General features: G+C 42.8%; 1 gene segment (V, D, J or C); it reads right to left on the bottom strand.

Moving 5' to 3' along the window:
- Window positions 1-984: 984 nt before the first annotated feature.
- LOC106890080 lies at window positions 985-21,671 on the bottom strand. The segment is given in 5 exon segments: window positions 985-1,121; window positions 1,575-1,681; window positions 2,866-2,913; window positions 3,358-3,615; window positions 21,559-21,671. Coding segments are annotated over 5 exon segments (519 nt in total).
- Window positions 21,672-22,230: the final 559 nt, after the last annotated feature.

Here is a 22,230-nt window from a genome sequence, read left to right on the forward strand (position 1 = left end):
GGACTTGGTGGCTGTTCCCCACCCCCTGCAGTGGATCCAGCCAGTTATTGCCTGGTGGCCATGTCAGGCTGAAGAGAGTCTGGACACCCCTTTTCTTCACCACTCCTAAAGCTCATCGAAGGGTAAAACAAGTTCCACAGACTATAGATACAAAAGACAAACAAGTTTCTTATTTTTTATAAGAACTGTTTAATAGCAGCCAAAGGCCAAAAGAAATTCCAAGCCATCAATGTGCTTGCCAGCACAATTCAAGAATTAGCGTGAGCAAATTTCACATGTATGCACTGTTTCCAAGGAGTGCAGACACGGACAGGTAAATATTCCAGTATTGTTTTAAGCAACGATAATAAAAAGAAATTGAGAAATCTAAGGTTGCTAGAACTAAACAAAAAGAACAAAAGTAGATTATATTTTTACTAAACACAAAGCCAAATCTTAATTCAGAAAATGTAAAGGCCAGATAGACTTCAAAAAATACTGAAACCCATCCTTTTTTTCTGTGATAATGAAGTGAGAATTTCACTGAATTCAGGACTTCTGGGAGATCTAGCAACATATTTTTAGGAGAAAAAAATAAGATACCTTGCTCTCATCTAGCAAATGACATCAGGACATGGAGCACAGCACCCTGAAAAAGTCTCCCTTTGCTATTAGGCGTGTTTCGTTTGCAGCACTCTAGGGGTGCACTCTAAGATGTGCATACCTGAAAGCTACCAGACTATGAAAAATTCGCATTCAAGAGTTATTTAGTTTGCAGTTTTTGACCAATGTCACTGTCCCAAGCAGAAATTGTGTGTTATTTTAATGCAATTAATAGTGATGATTCGCAATTTATAGCTATAGCAAACTATGCTTCATGCAAAGAGGGGTGTTGTCATACTAAATGAATCAGATATCCGGGGGGAGCAGAATGCTGAAAATGTTAAGCTTATTTTTGAGTACCTTTATAACAATGCAAATAAAGCATTTAGACTATAATGGCTGGTGTGATATACAGAAACAGCAAGTGATATCCCTTGCAACAGGAACGCCTGTGCTCCCTCTTGCACACGACGCTGGTAAAGATTCCTCAGCAGACATTTCTGGTACTTGAGGACTGCGCCGTCTGGCTACTTTCATTCCTGTAGCAAAATGAAAGTATGTGAAATCGTTGTTTGTGATACAGCCACAGGTACACAATTCTAGACCTGAAATGTCTCCTAGAAAGAGGAGAAAGAGACACTGGGCCAAAACTAATATATTAGGTCTGAGGTTTTAAAACATCAAACTTTCCCAGCTGGAGACTGGTCAGCGGATGAGTCTGACAGATGAATACAGGCAAGGGAAGGGATGCATGGAGAAATAGAAAGGAGAGTTGTCTAGAAAGAAGAAAAAAGTTAAATTTGTATGTGGATAAAGAAAAGTAAGTAGACTTGAGGCGTGGGCAAAGGTGTTGAGGGATTTTATTGTTGGTAGACAAAAGGTGTATGGATAGATTGCATAACCAGTTATTACAGAGAGAAGGAATATTCATAGCTAATGAACTTATCCCGATGTTTTCTGTAAGAGGCCTTACCACCTCTGGACGTACTCACCTTTTTTTTCCACATAAGCATCGTCATCAGCACATTAAAAATTATTCCTTTCATTAAAATAATTTTCAGACCCAGGTGTGATAAAGGCAACATGTTCAGGTTTTCATCTGTAAAAGTAACAGAGAATGAAAGTCACAAGAGCACTGAGGCAATCTTCCTTCCAGACAGACTTAAAAGCACTTCTTAATGAAGCTGTTCCACTTTGTGTGACTGAGTCAGCCATCGGGACAGCTAACGGGACAGTGAGCAGGATTGACTCTCAAGACTTTCATTTCTTCCAGTTGCTGTTTCAAGGGCTGGGTTTTCATTCAACAATCACTTAATTATCCAATATGCAAATCTGCTGACTATTTGGCTGGTTTTTAAATATACTGTATGAACCCAGGAGGCTGGAGGTATCCCTCCTTCCTCTTCCTAAATTTTTTTAAGGTGGGCAGGGAGAAAACAGGTCAAATTTTATTCAAAGAACACAGTCTGTTTGGATTGTCTATTAATCTTAAGTTAAAAGCCATTTTCATTTGAAAAGACATTGATCTATATTGGGGAAGCAGAGAGCTGTCATCAAAAAGCCATTTTATCTTTGAAAACCTCTCTCTGAAATGACTGATCATATCAGCCAAGTTTACTGATGAGTATTTTGCTGAAGTGGTGTTTTGGAAACATTTGGCTGACTGGTTTCTTTTCTGCAAGGCTGCGTGTTTACAAAAGTACAGCTTTTCTGCACACAGGGCAAGCGCGGGGGCAAGCTCAGCTCCTCTGAACCAGCAGGAGCAGCAATTGCTTGTGCTCCAGCAGTGGCCAATGTACTCCCACAGCCACCAGCTGAAGCAAAGCTTGCTCAGATGCACCGATCTTCAGCACAGCCCTGCTTCTGAGCACTCCCTGCAGAAACCACCAGCTTATCTTCTGGTTCATTAGGTGTTTGTGCACTCAAAATTAAAAACAAGTCTTTTGAAGTGTGAAATGCAGACAGACATCCAGTAAGGCTGACTAATATCAGTATCTTAAATCATTATGTGCTGGGGACCAGTTGTTTGGCACTAGTCCTAGTAAGAGCCTGTAGGCACTGGCTACATGAGTCACATTAAATTACCAGCTCAGATCTGGAAGACTACATTAACCCAGTGACTCCCAGCCTTGATGTTTAAAGCCTATCGGGCCTTTTTGGAAGTTTCCAGTCTGAGCTTATTGCTCCAACAGGAGTTCCACAAACAGGGGACATTAGCAAAAACTTGGGAAGACATTTCTGTTCATCAGGCCGAGCTTTACTCCCAAAATGCTGTGTACATACCTGTCCTGAAGTGTAGAGACAACCCTGTAACACAGATAGCACTGGCATCTGCAGACAGTAAAATAGATTTTATTAAAAACAAATGTACTTCTTCAGACATTCATAAAGATATCCCTACTTAGAAGGGCTGGATTAGAGGTTCTGGCCACTAACCCTCCCATAAACACTCATTTCTGCTGTTTTCAGGGCAAGCATAAAATGTGACCTAATTAAACTTTAGAGTCCCATCAGAAAAAGGAATTTCAAGCTTTATACCCACCCCTCAGTGTGACTTTAAGATCTCTCTGCTGTGACTGTACAAGCCTACTGACCCTTCCACTGAGGAAAAAGGCAAAACAAAAGAGAGGCAACAAGGCAATATTCCTCTGGAGTGTGGGACCATAATTCAGCATTGCTTGCAGGGTTGAGACACATGAAGAAGTCCTGCTCACACTAATATCACAGAGACCAGAGTAGCTCTAGCACTGTATACACATCCAACAATGACATTACCACTTTCAGGATCCTCGCCCTTCAGTTTTCCAAAGTCCTTAACATTTGCACCACACTGCATTTCATCTTTCTTGGCCCAGTAGGTTGACAGGTAGCTTGCTTCCTGTTTGTTCTCAGATGTTGCCACCTCCACAATAGCATTTGTCTCAGTATTAGTTGAGTTAAGAGTTTCAGGGGAGTAATCTGTGATAAGGCACATCTCCAAATCCGCATCATCTTTAGAGGTCAGCCTGTAGACTGAAGGAGATGGAGTAATATCTGAAAAAGGAGAAGAGAAGAGACATTAGCTGAGAGTATACAGTCACAGTTCCTTCAATCTTAACATACAGACACTTAAGCATGGAGGTTTTTCCATTATTCCAGTGGGAAGTTCCCTGATCATAGAGATCTTGTGCTAGGACACCTTTAGAGAACCAACGCATCCACAGCAGATGATGCAGGAGCTACATGAGACTTACATCGACTTATGTTGTGTGGGAGACACAGAGTGGCCAGGCAGGATCCCTAGAGTACCTCATAGCTGATATTCATACGGGCAACCACAGCCTAGATGTCCATACCTAACCTCATCATTCCTCTCTGTAACAACTCATCTAACTCTACTCTGCAGCCTGGGCTTCCTTTTGTGTCTCAGCCTGGATGCATTCAGGAATGTGTATGACAGGCGGAGAGCTCTCTCATCTTGCTTCACTGCTATGATGTGTGTCTGAAGAGAATTCTGCCTTTCCTGCAAATGTGTACTCAAATCCACCACTGACATTCAAGATGCCACTTCCTCCACCTGTCCTGAGGGACAGTGGATAAACACCAAGTCTTAAGGGTGTCCACCAGTCTAGCTAATTTTGTTCCTATAGCACAAAGCTAGGAAAGACACTGAAAAGGAGGAACACATGGTTGCATTTAGCAAAAGAAAGAAGAAACAAATGAATGTTTCATTATGTTCCACCACCCAACAGTATGGTGCAAGATTTTTTTTTTACTTAATTTTGCCCTGAAGAAGAGGAGTTTGGGGAACTAAAGGTGGCAGATATAAGACACCTGGGGTTTATTTCTGTTTCTTACTTCAAATTCTGCTAGGAAGTCAGTTAGACTAGGATTTTCCACACGTCAAAACACTACCTGTGGTTAAACTCTTTTTTTTTTGCACATTTAGCTTTGAAAACTTGTACTCTTAGCATACATTTCATCTTGTCCAGCTCTTGAAGAGAATTCTTCAAGAGATTCTTTAAGAAGGTGCTTTCCTAAATCTTTGTTCATGCACAATAGTAAAATCTTATAGGCATTGCAGTACTCTAATGATGAGTAGACGAAATGCCATTAAAGACGTTCTTTAGCCAAGCTGCAGATATAGGGCTCTCAGCAACCCTCCAGCTGCATTTTCCATTTGACTTCACAGTCACAGGATTGAACTGGAGCTTCAGTTCACATTTCCAAACTGACAATATGTTATCGAGTAGGGCTGCGAGTTTAGATTAATATTTGCTTCGTCCCTGCTCACACATAAATACTGTAGAAATATTAAAGACAGCTAAGCTCCCCAATGAAGAAGTTTTAATTTCTTCTCATGGGAGAAGTTTGAACTAACTCTTGGCTTTTAGAGGTGCAGACCCTAGTTCTGTCACTGAGATAGATGCTTTTCATCTGTTCAATTACCAGATGTCGGCACCTTAGAGAAATAGCCATACTTCTTTATTAGGATGACCTCAGAAAAAAACTAATCCACAAAGTCTAATGACTCATTCTCAGGCTTTGAAAAACCTGATGAGACTCTCTCTGTCCCAGCTACACAATATATGTTCTAATGTAGACCATTCCAACCCCACTCTCCCAAACCCTGACTCTCCCAACCCCATCTCCCAAACTCCCAGTTATTGTTTTGAAAATAGTTTTCAGTGATTGTTTGTTAGGGAGACAGGAACAGATAAAAAGCTTGATGGTAGATCCCTGTATAAAATACAGATGGAACCAGGGCCCATCATTGTCATGGAGTGCATGGACATGAATGAGAAAAGGAGGAATTGATTGAGCTGTTCTGCTTCTCTCTCATAGAGAGTACTATGCTTTCTAAAGAACTACATATCCACCTCTCTGCAAATTAGGGTGTTTTTCTCCCTTTCAATCTGTGCAATGCTTTTATCATGAGAAGATAGAAAAATGTCTGTCTTTTGCAGACTTTTGCAGTCTTTTGCAGACTTTTGCAGTTTTTTGCAGCTTCAACAGTGCTTGTTTTGCAAAACACTCATTTCTCATTCTTGCTCAGAGGGCTGCTGCCTTTGTTCTGGTACCCAAGTCTTTTTCCGGTAAGTTCCTTTCCATATTTGCAAACTGTTATGAAAGTTTGCAGATATCAGTCTGGGTAAATACCAGCTATTATAACCATTATAACCACAGCCCTGTCACCAGTGTTTTCTGTTTTTCTGTCTTAATGAGTTGGTGGATATGTTGGAGATGCTTTATTGATATTTATGACATGCATTTGCAGAAAAGATTGAGATAACCTCAATCTCTTTCAGTGTAAAATTTTTTCCTGTTATCCATCCTAAACCTCCCCTGGTACAACTTGAGGCCATTTCCTTTTGTCCTGTCACCTGTTCTTTGGGAGAAGGGACCGACCCCCACCTTGCTACATCCTCCTTTCAGGGAGTTGTAGAGAATGTTCAGCGTCCTTTTATCCAGGCTGAACACCTTCAGCTCCCTCAGCCGCTTCTCACAAGACTTGTGCTTTAGACCCCTCACCAGCTCTGTTGCCCTTCTCTGGACACGGTCCAGCACCTCAGTGTCCTGGGTTTATATCACGTGTTTATATCAGGGAAAAGTTGAGATAAAATTTTCTAAAATTTCATATTGGGAAGCAACACACTATTTGTGTTCACTTATAGATTTATTCATGTACCACATAAACTGTGAGAGACATTTACTACAATCTTGTCTGCTGCTCCTTTCAACAATGTTAAGGAAAGATTTTGGGGGCAATTTTGCTCCTTCCACTCTTTAAAGCTCACAGTTGAATGAGATGGCTTAATCTACCTGTGTAACAATTGTCTGGAAACAAAAAGACTTGAAGCGGCTGCTCATGAACCTCCTGAGAACCTCTGGCTGTTTCACAAAATAATTTGAATGCTTTTTTCTTCTAAAATCACAGCGAGTTTTAGTTGCCAAAACAAGTTTTCAATTTTATATGCCAGAGATCTAGTTCCTAGAAAAGAATTCATAGAATGGTTTGGGTTGGAAGGGACCTTTAAAAGTCATCTAGTCCAACCATCAGCCTAACTCTGACAAAAAAAATAAATAAGAAATAAGCAATAAAAAATCACTAAACCATATTCCTGAGGACCATGTCAACCCGTCTTTTGAACACCTTCAGGGATGGTGCCTCAACCACCTCCCTGGGCAGCCTATTCCAATGCTGGATAACCCTTTCAGTGAAGAAATTTTTCCTAATATCCAATCTAAACCTCCCCTGGTGCAACTTGAGGCCATTTCCCCTTGTCCTATCTCCTGTGACTTGGGAGACGAGACCGACCCCTGCTTCTCTACACCCCCCCTTCAGGTAGTTATAGGGTGCGAGAAGGTCTCCCCTCAGCCTCCTCTTCTTCAGACTGAACACCCCCAGTTCCCTCAGCCTCTCCTCATAAGACTTACTCTCCAAACCCCTCACCAGCTTCGTTGTCCTTCTCTGGACCCGCTCTGGCACCTCAATGTCTTTTTTGTGGTAAGGGGCCCAAAACTGGACACAGTACTCGAGGTGGGGCCTCACCAGTGCCGAGTACAGGGGGACAATCACCTCTTGGGTACTACTCACCACGCTGTTGCTGATACAGGCCAGGATACCATTGGCCTTCTTGGCCACCTGGGCACACTGCTGGCTCATGTTCAGCCGGCTGTCGACCAACACCCCCAGGTCCTTTTCTGCCAGGCAGCTCCAGCCACTCTGCCCCCAGCCTGTAGCATCCATGGGGTTGGTGGGACCCAAGTGTGGGACCTGGCACTTGGCCTTGTTGAACCTCATCCCGTTGGTCTCGGCCCATTGATCCAGCCTGTCCAGATCCTTCTGCAAAGCCTCTCTACCCTCCAGCAGGTCGACACTGCCACCCAGCTTGGTGTCGTCTGCGAACTTACTGAGGGTGCACTCGATCCCCTCGTCCAGATCATTGATAAAGATGTTAAAGAGAATGGGTCCCAGTACCGAGCCCTGTGGGACACTGCTCGTGGCCGGCCGCCAACTGGATTTGATTCCATTCACCACCACTCTCTGGCCCTCCAGCCACTTTTTAACCCAGTGGAGACTATTCCCATCCAAGCCATGGGCAGCCAGTTTCTGCAGGAGGATACTGTGGGAGACTGTATCAAAGGCCTTGCTAAAGTCCAGATAAACAACATCCACAGCCTTTCCTTTATCCAGCAAGCGGGTCACTTTGTCATAGAAGGAGATCAGGTTTGTCAAGTAGGACCTGCCCCTGGTGAACCCGTGCTGGCTGGGCCTGATCTCCTGGGCATCCTTCATGCTCTGCATAATGACACTCAGGATGATCAGAACGGCACATGATTCATGTAGCACTAGCGAAAAAAAAAACCCACATTTGTTTAATAAGTAAGAAAAAGAACTATGCAAAAAGAATTAATTTAAAATCCCTTTCTAAAAACAGGTGGAAAATCATTTTTCTGTTGATAGCAAAAACTCAGAACAACTTTTGATTTTACACTTATATAATTGCCTCAGACGTAGATGTCTATTTCACACAAAAATTGAATCTTTTCCTGAGCAGTCTATTTAATGGGTACATTTAATTAAATAATTTATTTTGGATCATAATCTTGTGCCATTTCCAAAAATTACTCTCCTAGCTCCAGTATCCCACGCAGCCCAGTTTGAATCATTGCAAATACAGTAGTCTAAGTCACCTGGGAAATTTCTTCACAATGCTGTGTGAAACTAAGAGTTAAACATGAACCCATAAGTATCTCTGATTTTTTCCCCCTCAATCTAAACCAAAACACTACTACTGTCTATCAGGACTCAGAAGTTAATGATATGCCAATATCATCCTAGTCGCCCTGCTCCATCTTCACAAGCATCCTGTTAAGAAATAATTCTGCGTTCATTTTCTTGCAGCCCTCACTTCTCTGTCCACCCTTCATCTAATTTATGAGTTTATGCTCATTTTTTATAAAGGTAGACCTATTCAGAAACACTAACCAGTGGACACTGCTCCCACCTTCATATCTTCATAGTCTGTCCTCCAAATCTTACTCACCTGGGTTGACTTTAAATCTAATTCCTTTTCCAAACACAAATTTGCTGTATCTTTCAGTTTCTCGGTCAACAAGAAGCCTTTGCAATAAATTCCTGGCTACCAGCTGCATATTCCAAGGGCTCCTTATCCAAAATATGTGGGAAAGCTGTCTACCAGAGGATGACACACAAAGATATTTGAATTTTCATTCCATCCTTTCAAGTTCCTAAAGCATTTTAAAACATAACCAAGGAAAGGAAAAGCAGTTACCAAGCATCACAACAAGTTTGGTTCCACTTCCAAATAAAATTTTTCTAGTTCCCAACTGCTCACACTGTAACATAAGTTTTTACAGATATAGAAGGGGACTTCTGGATTTTAAAACCAAAAAATAATGACATATTGTCTTAGGCTGAAAATCCAATCTCCAAGCCATTAGTCAGAGTCATCTCCACCTAATATTTTAAAGATGCTAAATCAAGTCTGAAAGACGAAATAGCCAGATACTTTATAAAAGTGCTAAACTTTTTATGTAGCATTCAGCCATGTGTGAACTGCTTACAGCGCTCTATGTGTGACTGCACCATGCTGTGGCTATTAAACCTGTGTGAACATTACCATCTTCTCTACCTGTTTGTTCCTGCAATGGGTCATCGCTACACCATAGCCAAGCATTTCTTGGATTCCAAGACAGCGTCTCTATTCCAACTGTTTTTTGTCAAGGAAAGCTGAAAAGCAATTGGAATGTGCTTCCATTAAAGTGCCTAGTCCACCTACCCAATGAACAAACGATTTGCCAATCCTGGTGTTAATATGGAACAGAAAGCTCAAACTCACTTGGGATAACAAGAAGTTGGGTCCCAGTTCCAAATGTGAGTTTCACATATCCCTGATTGACACAGTTGTGTCAACCTCTACAAAAACGTAGACAGGTTTTCCCAGTGTATACTGAGAATCAGGTCAGCAGACATTACAGAGCAGGATCAATGACGATAAACATTGCTTATATGTCACCATCAAAGTACCAAAGAAATCTACTAGAAAATTATTAGGATCAGAACCAGGGAGATCAAATCTAAAAAATCTTCATTCACTCACTGGTTACAGTTGTGTATTACACCTTTCAGGGCAATACTAGGAACAACCTGTGGTTTTCCATTTGTAACATCACCTAAAGTTCCTGTTCACTGTGCCACTGTCGTGGTTTTGACCGAATTGACCAGAATGACAGATGCCCCCCTGCCCCAAGGAAAAGAGAGGAGAGGAAGAGGGGGATAAAAAAACTATGAGTTTATAAAAAGACTAAACTACTTTAAAGAAATATAAATAAATAATGAAATAAGAAAAAAAAAGAGAAAAAAAGTAAAATAAAATTAAAATGTATACAGTATATACAAAACCATATCAAGCTCCCAGGATGACGATCACGTCACCAGCCAGTGCAGGGGAAAGTCCCAGGCCGGACTCGGTGATGGACAGGAGCCAGATTCCAGCTCTGGAGTCAGGAACGTTCGGATCGGGATCAAAGGCAGACGAACAGACAGGGTCCTCCTTGGACGTCGGCCATTGAAGGAAGAGAGTTGACCCTTTGATCCCTCAGCTTTTATACTGAGCGTGATGCGGATGGGTTGGAATACCCTGTTGGTCAGTTTTGGGTCACCTGTCCTGTCCGTTCCTCCCTACAGGTGGGACCCCTCTACGCTTCTCTGCTTCCGACCCTCCAACGGGGCAAATAACAAATTTACTTGACCTTGGTTGTTATAGCAATAAGTATAAGCAGGGGCCTCTCTGCATACCATTCCTTGGTATAATCAGGTCTTATCACTGTGAGAGTGAACGGTTTCTGAACAATATGCTGTTAATTTCAGAGTTTAGTTAGTCAGAAGAGGCCTAGCTCAAAAAGTAAAATTACTGAACAGAAAATTAGTTCTGTTTTACCTCAAACCAGGACAGGACATAGTTAGGGCCACTGCCTTTCAGTCCAAGTTTTCTCCTGAATTTTTTAGCATTTACTACCCACCTGGCTTGACCACCAGCAAGGTTCCTTTTCCTAACGTCAGCTTGTATCCTCCACCCCCATAATTCACACAACCCGGGAAACCTTTGCAAGAACCCCTTTAATCTTGGTTACAGTTATCTCCTTACAGGTTTCAGTGGCACACTGTGACCTTGACTAGATCTTAGAGCTTCACAGGCAGTTGCAAAGGCAATCTCAGCCTTCTAACTCTATTACTTCAGGATTTTTATACTCTCACTTAGATATGTGGTAGCAGAAGGAAGCATTAAGCATGGCCTTGTAGCTGTGACAGCTCAACATATCTGGATTCAAGTCCCAGTTGAGAACAGAATTCACTTGTCATATTTTTGGATTCTGATGTACAGTATCTGTACATCAGACAAACCAGCTACAAGGCAGTCCAATTCCTTTCCAACACTAATATTAAAAATTTTATACATATACTGTTCCTTGGTGGGATTCTGCTACAAACAGAGACCAGCTAAAATGATGATAATCACCTTAAATAGATATTTTCTAAGTTATACAATCATAGAATTGTTTGGGTTGGAAGGGACCTTTAAAAGCCATCTAGTTGAACCCCTCTGTAAAGAGCAGAGATATCTTCATCTAGATCAGGTTGCTCAGACCCCCATCGAACCTGACCTTGAATGTTTCCAGGGACGGGGCATCTACCACTTCACTGAGAGACCTGTTCCAGTCTTTTACCACCCTCATAGTAAAAACTTTTTTTCGTTATTTGTAGTCTGAATCTACCCTCTTTCAGAATCATAGAATCATCTAGGTTGCAAGGAACCCTTAAGAACAAGTCCAACCATTAACTTATCACTGACAAAAACACCACTAAACCATGTCCCTCAGCACCATGTATACACATCTTTTAAATGCCTCCAGGGAAGGTTATTCAACCACGTCCTTGGGCAGCCTGTTCCAATGTTTGATAACCCTTTTTGTGAAGAAATTTTTCCTAATATCCACCCTAAACCTCCCCTGGTGCAACTTGAGGCCATCCCCCCTTGTCCCATCGCCTGTTACTTGGGAGATGTGACCAACCCCCACTTGCTACTCCCTCCTTTTAGGTAGTTGTAGAGAGTGAGAAGGTCTCCCCTCAGCCCTCTTTTCTCCAGACTGAACCACCCCAGTTCCCTCAGCCACTCCTCATAAGATTGTGTTTCAGACCTTTCACCAGCTTTGTTTCTTGTCTCTGGACATGCTCCAGCACCTCAATGTCCCTCCTGTTTTGAGGGGTCCAAAACTGGACACAGTATTCAAGGTGTGGCCTCACCAGTGCCAAGTACAGGGGGACAATCGATTCTCTAGCCCTGCTGGCCACACTATCCCTATTTTATTTTAAAACCATTACTCCATGTCGTATCGCTACAGGCCCTACTATAAAGTTTGTCTCCATCTTTCATATAAGCCCCCTTTAAGTATTGAAAGGCTACAATAACATGTTCTCAGAGCCCTCTCCAGGCTGAACAATGCCAAATCTCTCTCCCTTTCCTCATAGGAGATGTGTTCCATCCTTCTGATTATTATCTTCTGATATATTTATTTATTCCTGCTTCTGGACCTGCTCTAGCAGATCCGTGTCTTTTGTGTACTGAGGACCCCAGAGCTGGATGTAGTACAGGAGATGCCCTTGTCCCATCGCCTGTTACTTGGGAGATGTGACCAACCCCCACTTGCTACTCCCTCCTTTTAGGTAGTTGTAGAGAGTGAGAAGGTCTCCCCTCAGCCCTCTTTTCTCCAGACTGAACCACCCCAGTTCCCTCAGCCACTCCTCATAAGATTGTGTTTCAGACCTTTCACCAGCTTTGTTTCTTGTCTCTGGACATGCTCCAGCACCTCAATGTCCCTCCTGTTTTGAGGGGTCCAAAACTGGACACAGTATTCAAGGTGTGGCCTCACCAGTGCCAAGTACAGGGGGACAATCGATTCTCTAGCCCTGCTGGCCACACTATCCCTATTTTATTTTAAAACCATTACTCCATGTCGTATCGCTACAGGCCCTACTATAAAGTTTGTCTCCATCTTTCATATAAGCCCCCTTTAAGTATTGAAAGGCTACAATAACATGTTCTCAGAGCCCTCTCCAGGCTGAACAATGCCAAATCTCTCTCCCTTTCCTCATAGGAGATGTGTTCCATCCTTCTGATTGTGTTTCAGACCTTTCACCAGCTTTGTTTCTTGTCTCTGGACATGCTCCAGCACCTCAATGTCCCTCCTGTTTTGAGGGGTCCAAAACTGGACACAGTATTCAAGGTGTGGCCTCACCAGTGCCAAGTACAGGGGGACAATCGATTCTCTAGCCCTGCTGGCCACACTATCCCTATTTTATTTTAAAACCATTACTCCATGTCGTATCGCTACAGGCCCTACTATAAAGTTTGTCTCCATCTTTCATATAAGCCCCCTTTAAGTATTGAAAGGCTACAATAACATGTTCTCAGAGCCCTCTCCAGGCTGAACAATGCCAAATCTCTCTCCCTTTCCTCATAGGAGATGTGTTCCATCCTTCTGATTATTATCTTCTGATATATTTATTTATTCCTGCTTCTGGACCTGCTCTAGCAGATCCGTGTCTTTTGTGTACTGAGGACCCCAGAGCTGGATGTAGTACAGGAGATGGGATCTCACCAGAGTGGAGTAGAGGGACAGAATCACCTCCCTTGACCTGCTGACCACTCTTCTTTTGATGTAGCCCAGAATACAGTTGGCTTCCTCAGCTGTGAGTGCACATTGCTGGCCCATGTCCAGCAAAATAAATATTATAACAATTCTTGTATTTCAATGCACTATCATCTGATCTATTTCATCACTTTGCTTGAGGCCAATGGAAGTGGCATGAATTAACCCCTTAGGAGAAAACAAATCTATATGACTGACTTAACAGAAGAGCAAAAGCAGTCTTTGTCTTATCTTATCACAGGAATGCAATTGATGGAAGAGCATGGAAATCACATTCCCACCTGCAGAGGCCTCAAGGCAGACTGCTTGGACATCTGCTGTGGAATATATTCTGCTCGTTGAAGTAAGACCTCAGGCCTTTGACAACTGCCAAGATCTTGGTGTTTATCTACAACAATCTTGTAAATCAGCCAAAAAAAATCAGGATAAATGTACCTGGCAAAACCAGAAGTCTTGTCCCAGATCCAAATGTGAGTTTATAACTACTTCCATACTCACACAATAGCACAGACCTCTACAATATCCAGAGTGGTATTGAATGGAATCTTCAACAGTGAAACACTCCATCAAAAAAAATTTTATTTATCTCTGTGATTAGGCAGATTCATCAATCTAGGACTATCCTTCTTTTCTGATTTTCTTTTCATGTATTGTTTTGCATCTTTCAAACTCCCAAACATATATTCCTTAATATTCCCTTCCATCATATTTATTCCATTGCATCCAGAAAGCTACCTGCTTCACAAGTTTTATTCTTCATCTCATTCCTCATTTATTCAGTCTGCCAGTCAGATTCCTCTCTCAAAAATTAGTTTATTTACTGTTACTTCACAGCTCATCTAGTGTTCAACAATAAAGTAAAAACTCCATCATCCCATTCTCTTGGATTCACCATTTGAATTAGTCAAGAGTGATTCCAGAGTAAATTTGTTATTTAGCTTGTAAGTAGAAAGTGCACTTTTTGGTAGGCAATTTATTTGTGACAGGGAGACCATTGCTTATTCTGCAATTAAACACTGAGGTTTCAGTAGGCATTCAAGAAGCACTTAGGTTCTACACTGTGACCAGAGCAAGATCTGGAGCAGTTGCATATAAATATGACTATAATGGTAAATATGGGCACATGTAAATGAACTCAGGCAGAGCCTTGATTTATGGCTCATTTAGCTTGCTGATAGCTCCCTATAAACTTGAGGTTCTTATTTTTCTCAGATGTTTTTGAACAGGGTCAGGAGGGTCATTTGAAATATGAGGAATTTCCCCAGATGTTTTCAGAATGAATAGTTTCTTTATATTGCTGTGTTTTTTAACTTTCAGAATAATATTATATTGAAAGTATCTTAACAATCACTACAATTTCAAGAAATGGAAACATTATTTTTCAAGAGTAAACCCAAGGCATTTAGATATTAAATGCTCCTAAAAGTATTCTTAAGAAATTTGGAAAAACTGATACATTTACAAAAAAAATATTGGTGTCTCAGGATCTGCCTTACTCTTTTTCCCTTTTCAAAAGAGCTTCAGACAAGAGAATTGTGCAGTTTTGGGGGGATTTTTTTTCAGACACTTGTGGGAGCAACCAAGCACATTTTTTTTCATGTTCTTTTTTCAGAGAAAATTGTTTTGTGACCAGGGTCACCTTTCCATCTTCCCACAAAAATCATTCAGTAATGAACTTTGCTTCTTGACCTCTTTCCCCTCTCTCTGGATATCCATCTATTCCACCCCTGGCTTTTAAGACTTGTCACACTGTTCCTCAGCAGTTTCAGAGCTTCGCTCCTAATGTGCTCCATGGATGTTGAAGGCAGAGGTAACTTCACAGTACTCAACTAGCTGGCTGTGAATACAAACTTGGTATCATTCTCAGGGGTAAGCTTGCTTCCTGAGCTTCCAGCGTTTATATAATGCTGCACAATATAACAGAAACCCATCCTCTGTCATTGCAGCTTTATTGAGGATCTCCAAAGGAAAGACTCAATATATTTTATTTTGCATCCATGTACAATTAGGAGTTTTGTTATCTTAAAGTATGATCTTCCACATGCTAGAAAAGTTCTTTTTACTGGCTACAGCTTTATGAGACTAGTCTTACCACTCTGCATTTTGCTGGCCCATGCCAGCTTTCACCATTTCCTTTGCCTCTCCTTTACATGAGAATTTTTGATTTAGGATCCCATTTCCTGTTGACTTTCCAAGAAAAATCCTCTTACATATATAAAATTTCTGCTAGTTCATCATCAGGAATAGGAAGGAGAAAATATATATGCAGCCATGGAAATCACTTGCTCTTACACCATCTGAACATTTATAGTCCTATTCCTGATATATTGTGCAATGATGAAATAGGCAAAATAACCTGCAAAGTGAAAGAAGTACTTTCAAGAAGAATGACATGTGAGAAATCAGACATACCTGGAGAAACTGTCAGTTTCGTTCCAGCTCCAAATGTAAGTTTGCCATAACCCACAGTGACACCGTGACACTCTGCTTTGCAAAATGGTGCACTGCTGTGCACATATGCTGGATTAAGACTTGAGAACATGGCAATGCAAGATTCTTATTGGAATAATCTAATGAAAATTATTGGCCTCAGCATGTGTATTGAAATAAACACTCCCTCAGCCACGTTCCTCTGCCTGCTTAATCATTCTGGACATTCACTAGTCTAGTTATTGTCCACCACCTCATTAGTCGCCTGTTTATTCCACACCATAGCAGCATCAATCAGTGTGTGTGTATACAGCTTTCCAGACAGTGTTTAGAAGCTTTCTGACTGCTGCTATTGAGTCTCAACAGTCTGTGTTACCTTTCTCTATGTTCTCTTGCAATGTCCAACCTCCTTTGCAGGCTGCACTTTATATTGTATTAATTAATACTTGCTGGGTTCCAGTCTCAACAGGGGGTTCCACTACCAAACATGAGCTTGTATCATGCCCTGAAGACTGCAGTAGTTCAGCACACAACAGAAATCTCCCCTCCATCCTCTCCAGAACTAGGTCTTTGACAGCAGTTTAGATTCAGCAGTGATGTATATAAAGCTGTATATACAGCTACAAACACAAGCAAGCACTCTGTAAGTGGAACAGGGCCAATTTTCGATTATCCAGGGCCACAGAGAACCTGAGCTGCCCTTGATAGCAGAAGAAACTGAATGGATGATTACTTTGAGAAGTGATAAAAAGAATAATGCAGAAACATCACATTATCAGAACCTAAATTCAGGCCATGCATTCAAAGAAATTTGCATCTGAGCTAGCAAATGGAAAAACAACAACAAAACCAGCATCAAAAAAAACCCCAACAACCAAATCCAAGAAGTAAATCAGTTGAAGACAAACTGGGGTATTTTATCCAAGAATGTCCAAATGTATCATTCCAATTAGCACAACTTACCAGTTTTGCAGGATAAAAGTTGCCTTAGCAATGCTGGAAGCTCTATAAATCAAGTCATTCCAAACTTGAAAAATGCATTCACACAAAAACTAAGGTCGGGGCACAATGCATCAACACCTCACTCTCTCATTACTGTCAAGCCAACGTCCTTCCTTAAAGTCAACCCACAAAAGACCCCCGTCCCGGGAAAGCTTGTTAATTCAACAGAGTATGAGATCATGGCTAATTCATTACTCAATGAGCAAACAACATTCAAGCACCAGTGACACCTCTCTCCTACTCCTCCTGCAAAACCAAGACCACAGTTCAGTTTGCTCTCCGTCCCAAAGAGAAAACAGGATTTATTTTCTGAGAAAGCTGAGAGAACATCTAAGCCACAGGTGAAGTATTTAAAGTTCCTTTCACTCTCTTCCTATGGGGAAAAAATATTGGTCTGGCAGTCTTTTGAGAGCATTTTACTTTTCTTGGCTATTTTTTCTTTTGTGAAATCAAAAAAAAAAATCTGGGAGAAAAAAAAAAAAATCTGGAAAGAAAGGCTTTTAGGTCTTCTGTCACAGGAGAGCTCCACAGCTTGTGCAATTTACTTCATTGCTCTGAGGACCATCTCTCCTGTCCTGCAATATCCAGCACATACTACGGTCACTGTATGTGACCTTTGGCAACAGCCCGATTCTGAGCTGCAGTTTGCTCCTCTCCTAGCAAAAATTACCTTCGGGTTTGGGTGGATTGAATTTTTCCACCAAACACCTCAATGTCCCAAATCTCAGAAATCTTACTTGCTTTTACCACGAGCCTCGTTCCAAGTCCAAACGTAAGTTGGTAGGTATTCACAGACACTGTGTTGCTTGCCATAGCAAAAGCCCTTGCACATTCCTATCCACCTCAGTCCACCTGAATAATTTCCCTCAAGGAAATCCTTCAATTTCCCCCACACGCACTTGCAATCCATTACATCTAGCCTTCATGTCCATTGCTTGTCCTTTTTCCTCCCCATGCTACAGTCTCATTAATACCACAAGGAAAACCCACAAGGCTCTTCCTTCACTTTCCACCTCCACCCATGACAAATCCAAAGTGGCACCGCTCACTAAAGACCATGAGGCATTTTCCACATCTCTCTTCTTGTAATTCACTTGCTTGTTTTCCCTTTTCACTTGCTCTCTTCCCCCAGGATGGGCGCTTTCCTGGTGCACATTGGTTAAATAGGAAGTCTGCCACAGCTTCCCAGGGCATACTAAAACCATCCCAAATTGCTCCACAGAGCCACTACGCTCTTAGTTTTGAAGCTAGAGTACAGCGTCGCCTGTATTGAGTCCACCTCGACCCAGAGAAGAGACAGCTCACCTGGGGCAACGAGAAGTTTGGTTCCACTTCCCCATGTGAGTTTTCCCCATCCTCCAGCACCAGCACAGTGTGACAGGCCTATACAAAATGGGCCTCTTCATTCAGCCACCTCAGTGGGTGCTGGAGGGCTTGGATACACACAGTCGTGGAGCTGCCTCTGAGAGAAGCCATAAATACCCAGGCAAACTTCCACAACCTCCTCTAGCTTCTCTTGGCCAAAGACCTTCTTCCATGTCCAAATGCATGGGAATAACAAGATCTGATTGCAGTCCCCCCAGGTATCCGAGATGGAAGAACCTACTCCCTAGGTAGCAGGGAACACTTGATGATCCCTACCCAAAGCCTCTTTGTCCCGTAATGGAAAAAAAGGGATGGGAATAACAAGATGAACCCAGTCTCGGGTCAGAGGAACTGATGAAGTCCACGTTCTCATCCAGATTTCCATCTACAGGTGGTGGTTTTTCACAATGAAAGAACTATCACAGTATTTAAATCAGTACTATGCATTTCAATGAGAAAATGCCTTTTCTTGCCAAGTCACAGGACAGCCTTTGGACATAATCGTTAGGTGAAATTGTCACACACAGAGGCATTAACCCACTTACTTGGCAAGACGGTGACTTTAGTGTTTAGTCCCAGAGCCAAAGGTGAAGTTGAGGCCACTGTCACAACAGCAGAGCACTTCACAGAAACACAGGTTAACTCTCAATTGGCATTACCTCCACCAACTCTACTGGCAGCCTCCTCACGTTTCTGCAGAGTAAATCAGATTCCTCCTTTCACTCTCCACACCCGATCCAGGCTGAAAGCAAGTATCATAATGATCTGCAGCTTTCCTCTCTCCGGTTATGCTCAGAAAGACAGTCTGCCTGCCTAGAGCTATTTCACAGGACTCTCAGGAAACGCTGGCACCAAGCACAATCTGAGCCTTCCCCAAGTTACCTGAAAGTCCTAAGGGAAGGAACAGAATGTATCCCCCAGGGTCTTCCCCAGCCATACACAGGTACTAGGCACAAGTTGGTCAATCTGTCCATCTGCCTAAACCACAGTTCTATTCCTGTTGGCTGATGGATGTTGAGCGGCCTGTCCAGAGCACATTTATCGAAATAGGAACATTTTACCACCTTGAAACACATAGGAGTATCTTTAAATAGTGCCTATGGTCCCTATCTATTCTGTAACGTGATCCATACACAGCAATTATTTCTGCAGAATACTGTAGTGGACACTCAAGGATTTTTGACAGAGGAGACATAGAAAATCTGCTCACTCACTTGGTTGGATGGACAGTCTGGTCCCTGAGCGAAACAAAGGTCAGCTTGTTATAGTTGTAGAGCAAGAAGGGTTTAAAGCAAAATACATCACTGATATGGTCACACTTAAACATGGAACAACCACGTTACTGCTCTGAACCACACAAAGAAAGGCCTTGCAGTATACAGAAAGTGTAGGAATGCTGTTGGACTTACATGGCCTTACAGGGTCTCATTCCAGAACGGAATACAGGTTTATACAGACCAGTTCCTATGGTCACACAGCATTTCTTCTCTCAACAAAACCTTCCCAACCACTTGACAAGCTGGTCAAATCACATCCCAGCTAGACATTGCTGTACGTCTCTGAGAGTCACCTACCTCCTGAAGAGACAGCACCCCCATTTCTCTATGGGATTAAGAGCACCACTAGAACTATGAGTACAAACCTTCTGGACTCCTGCTTCTGCCCTGCGCCACATGAGTGGGAATTTCATGCAAGTTCACCATCTCAGAGACGACTTTTCATCACCTGCCTTAAATGAAATAGCACCTATATTCTCCTTCCCCTATGAAAGGTGACCTTGGTACAACAAGCACGTGTAGAAGGCACTCAAGGACTTTTAACAAAAGGACACACAGGAAAGCTGCACACTTACTGAGTTGGACTGACAGTCTGGTCCCTGAGCCAAAGGTCAGCTTGCTGTAGCCATAGCCATCAACACACAACATTTCCTTCCATAACAAAAAGTCTAGAAAGCCATTTCAGAAGTGACACCTCTCCCCAGGCTTTTGTCCATCCCTGGGAGTGTTCAAGACCAGGCTGGATGGGGCTTTGAGCAACTTGATCTAGTGGGAGGTGTCCCTGCCCGTGGCAAGGGGATTAGAATTTGATGATTTTTAAGGTCTCTTCCAACTCTCCCCATTCTATGATTCTACGATTCTATGATCAGAAGAGTGACACAAGGCAGAAAGATCCCAGGGCACAAAAGGAGGTTGACAGTCTATCTGTGCCAGAACTAAGGGGCATCCCTCTAAGCATCCCCTTCCTGTTCCCAGAGTCCCTCCATGCTGACCCCTGGCTTGTGGTTAGTGTGGGAAAACTCTACCAAGGTGAGAGAAAAATAGTTGGGTGTTGCATGTTCCATGGAGCTCAGAGAGCTTTAAAAGCAGCAGGCACTTCTGCTGAGGTCTGCAAGCACTTCGTGGGCATTTCAAGGAGCCTTGTCTCACTCCCTAAGGTACCTTTGTGCTAAGCACCATTTTTCACACACTGCTTCCAGCAGCAACACAAACCCACTGGGACACAGTGACATAGAAGAGCTAAAGCACCTTTGGAACAACTTCAGTGGGGATGGGACCAGGTTTCCAAAGTTCTCTGAAGTGTCAGTGCTCTATTGCACGCACATCTATCTACACTAAGGGTGGCAGGAGCAATGAGAGCAGGCATGTAAAGAAGCTTTGGTGTGGTAACAGACTTCACAGGAGCACAAGGCATGTGGGAGAACCAAGTTCAAGGGACACCTAGAAAATTGCCAGTGTCCCAAAATTGTGGTTCCCAAAATTTGTTCCCCTCAAAATAAGTAAGAGCAAGACAAAAATGAAGCAATTCCATTTTCCAGGAAAAGTTGCTGCTTACCTGGTAACACTGAAAGTAGTATTCCCTTTCCAAGAGTGACTTTGCCTGCAAAATTCACACTCTGACACATACAATTACAAAAATATCTACATCAGCCTTGCACATGATCTCAAACACAAAGCACCTGCATTCAGGCCACAGCCAAGCTCCCTGACACAAGAGGCTCAAGTCCAGCGACACTCCCTTGAACAATGGAAAATCTATTCCCCAGCTCACTTGCACTTTTCAGAAAAGCATTTCCCTTTGCCTTTCCTAATGTTTAAGACCCATGAATGACAACACCCAGCCATGGTAATTGTGCCCAGAATCAGGGGCACCATGCACCTGAAATGCCTCTTTATGGGCAGGGATCCCCTGGAAGTTCATTAGCTTTGGGTCTCTGTGGGTTTTAAAGGCGAGACAACCGGTCAGTGACCACCAAATGGTGCACGCTTCTTCCACACCAAGCCTAGATGCACTTCCTGCAGAAGAGGGGAGTAGGCTGGGAAAGAAAGGAACAGATCAGGAGAGCCAGTTCACATCCAGGGGATGCCTGATCGATCGGACCAGATAAAGGTCAGTGCTCAGGGAGATGGAAAGGGAGGATTTGCAACACAGAACACAAGAAACATGGGCAGCAGTTGTACTCACTGGGCTTCACAACAAGACGCGTCCCTCTCCCCAGCACCAGTTTGTAGCTCCCTGTGTTCACACAGTCCTTCACACCCTTGCAAAAAACTGGAACTCTCATGACAGGTAGTCTACAACTGATCTCTATCTGAAGCCAGGCATAACTGTAGCCTTGATAAGGAATCTCTTGGGAATCTTGTCGACAGGAGGGATGACAAATGGGACTCTGGTGCAGACAAGAGCATTATTGATTTGGCCTTTCCTCAGCAGAAGAAAGGACAAGAGGACAAGAAGAAACGGGCACAAACTTGTACATAAGAAGTTCCATCTAAACAGGAGGAGGAACTTCTTCACTTTGAGGGTGGCAGAGCACTGGAACAGTCTGCCCAGAGAGGTGGTGGAGTCTCCATCTCTGGAGACGTTCAAAACCCACCTGGGCAAGTTGCTGTGCAACCTACTATAGGAAGACCTGCTTTGGCAGGGGAGTTGGACTAGATGATCTCTAGAGGTCCCTTACAATGCCATATCATTCTGTGATTCTGTGACAGTCATCCATGGCTGCGCTAGACAGAGTCATCAGAAACCGGCACCAGCTGTCACAGGGACGGATGGCCATGGCACAAAAGATATCTGTCCCTGAGCAAGAGGGTTCAGGACCACGGCCTGCATCTGGGAAAGGCAGAGAGCAGGAGT

This window comes from Calidris pugnax, unplaced genomic scaffold (genome assembly GCF_001431845.1).
Source record: "Calidris pugnax isolate Ruff unplaced genomic scaffold, ASM143184v1 scaffold146, whole genome shotgun sequence".
In the NCBI taxonomy this organism is placed as follows: Eukaryota; Metazoa; Chordata; class Aves; order Charadriiformes; family Scolopacidae; genus Calidris; species Calidris pugnax.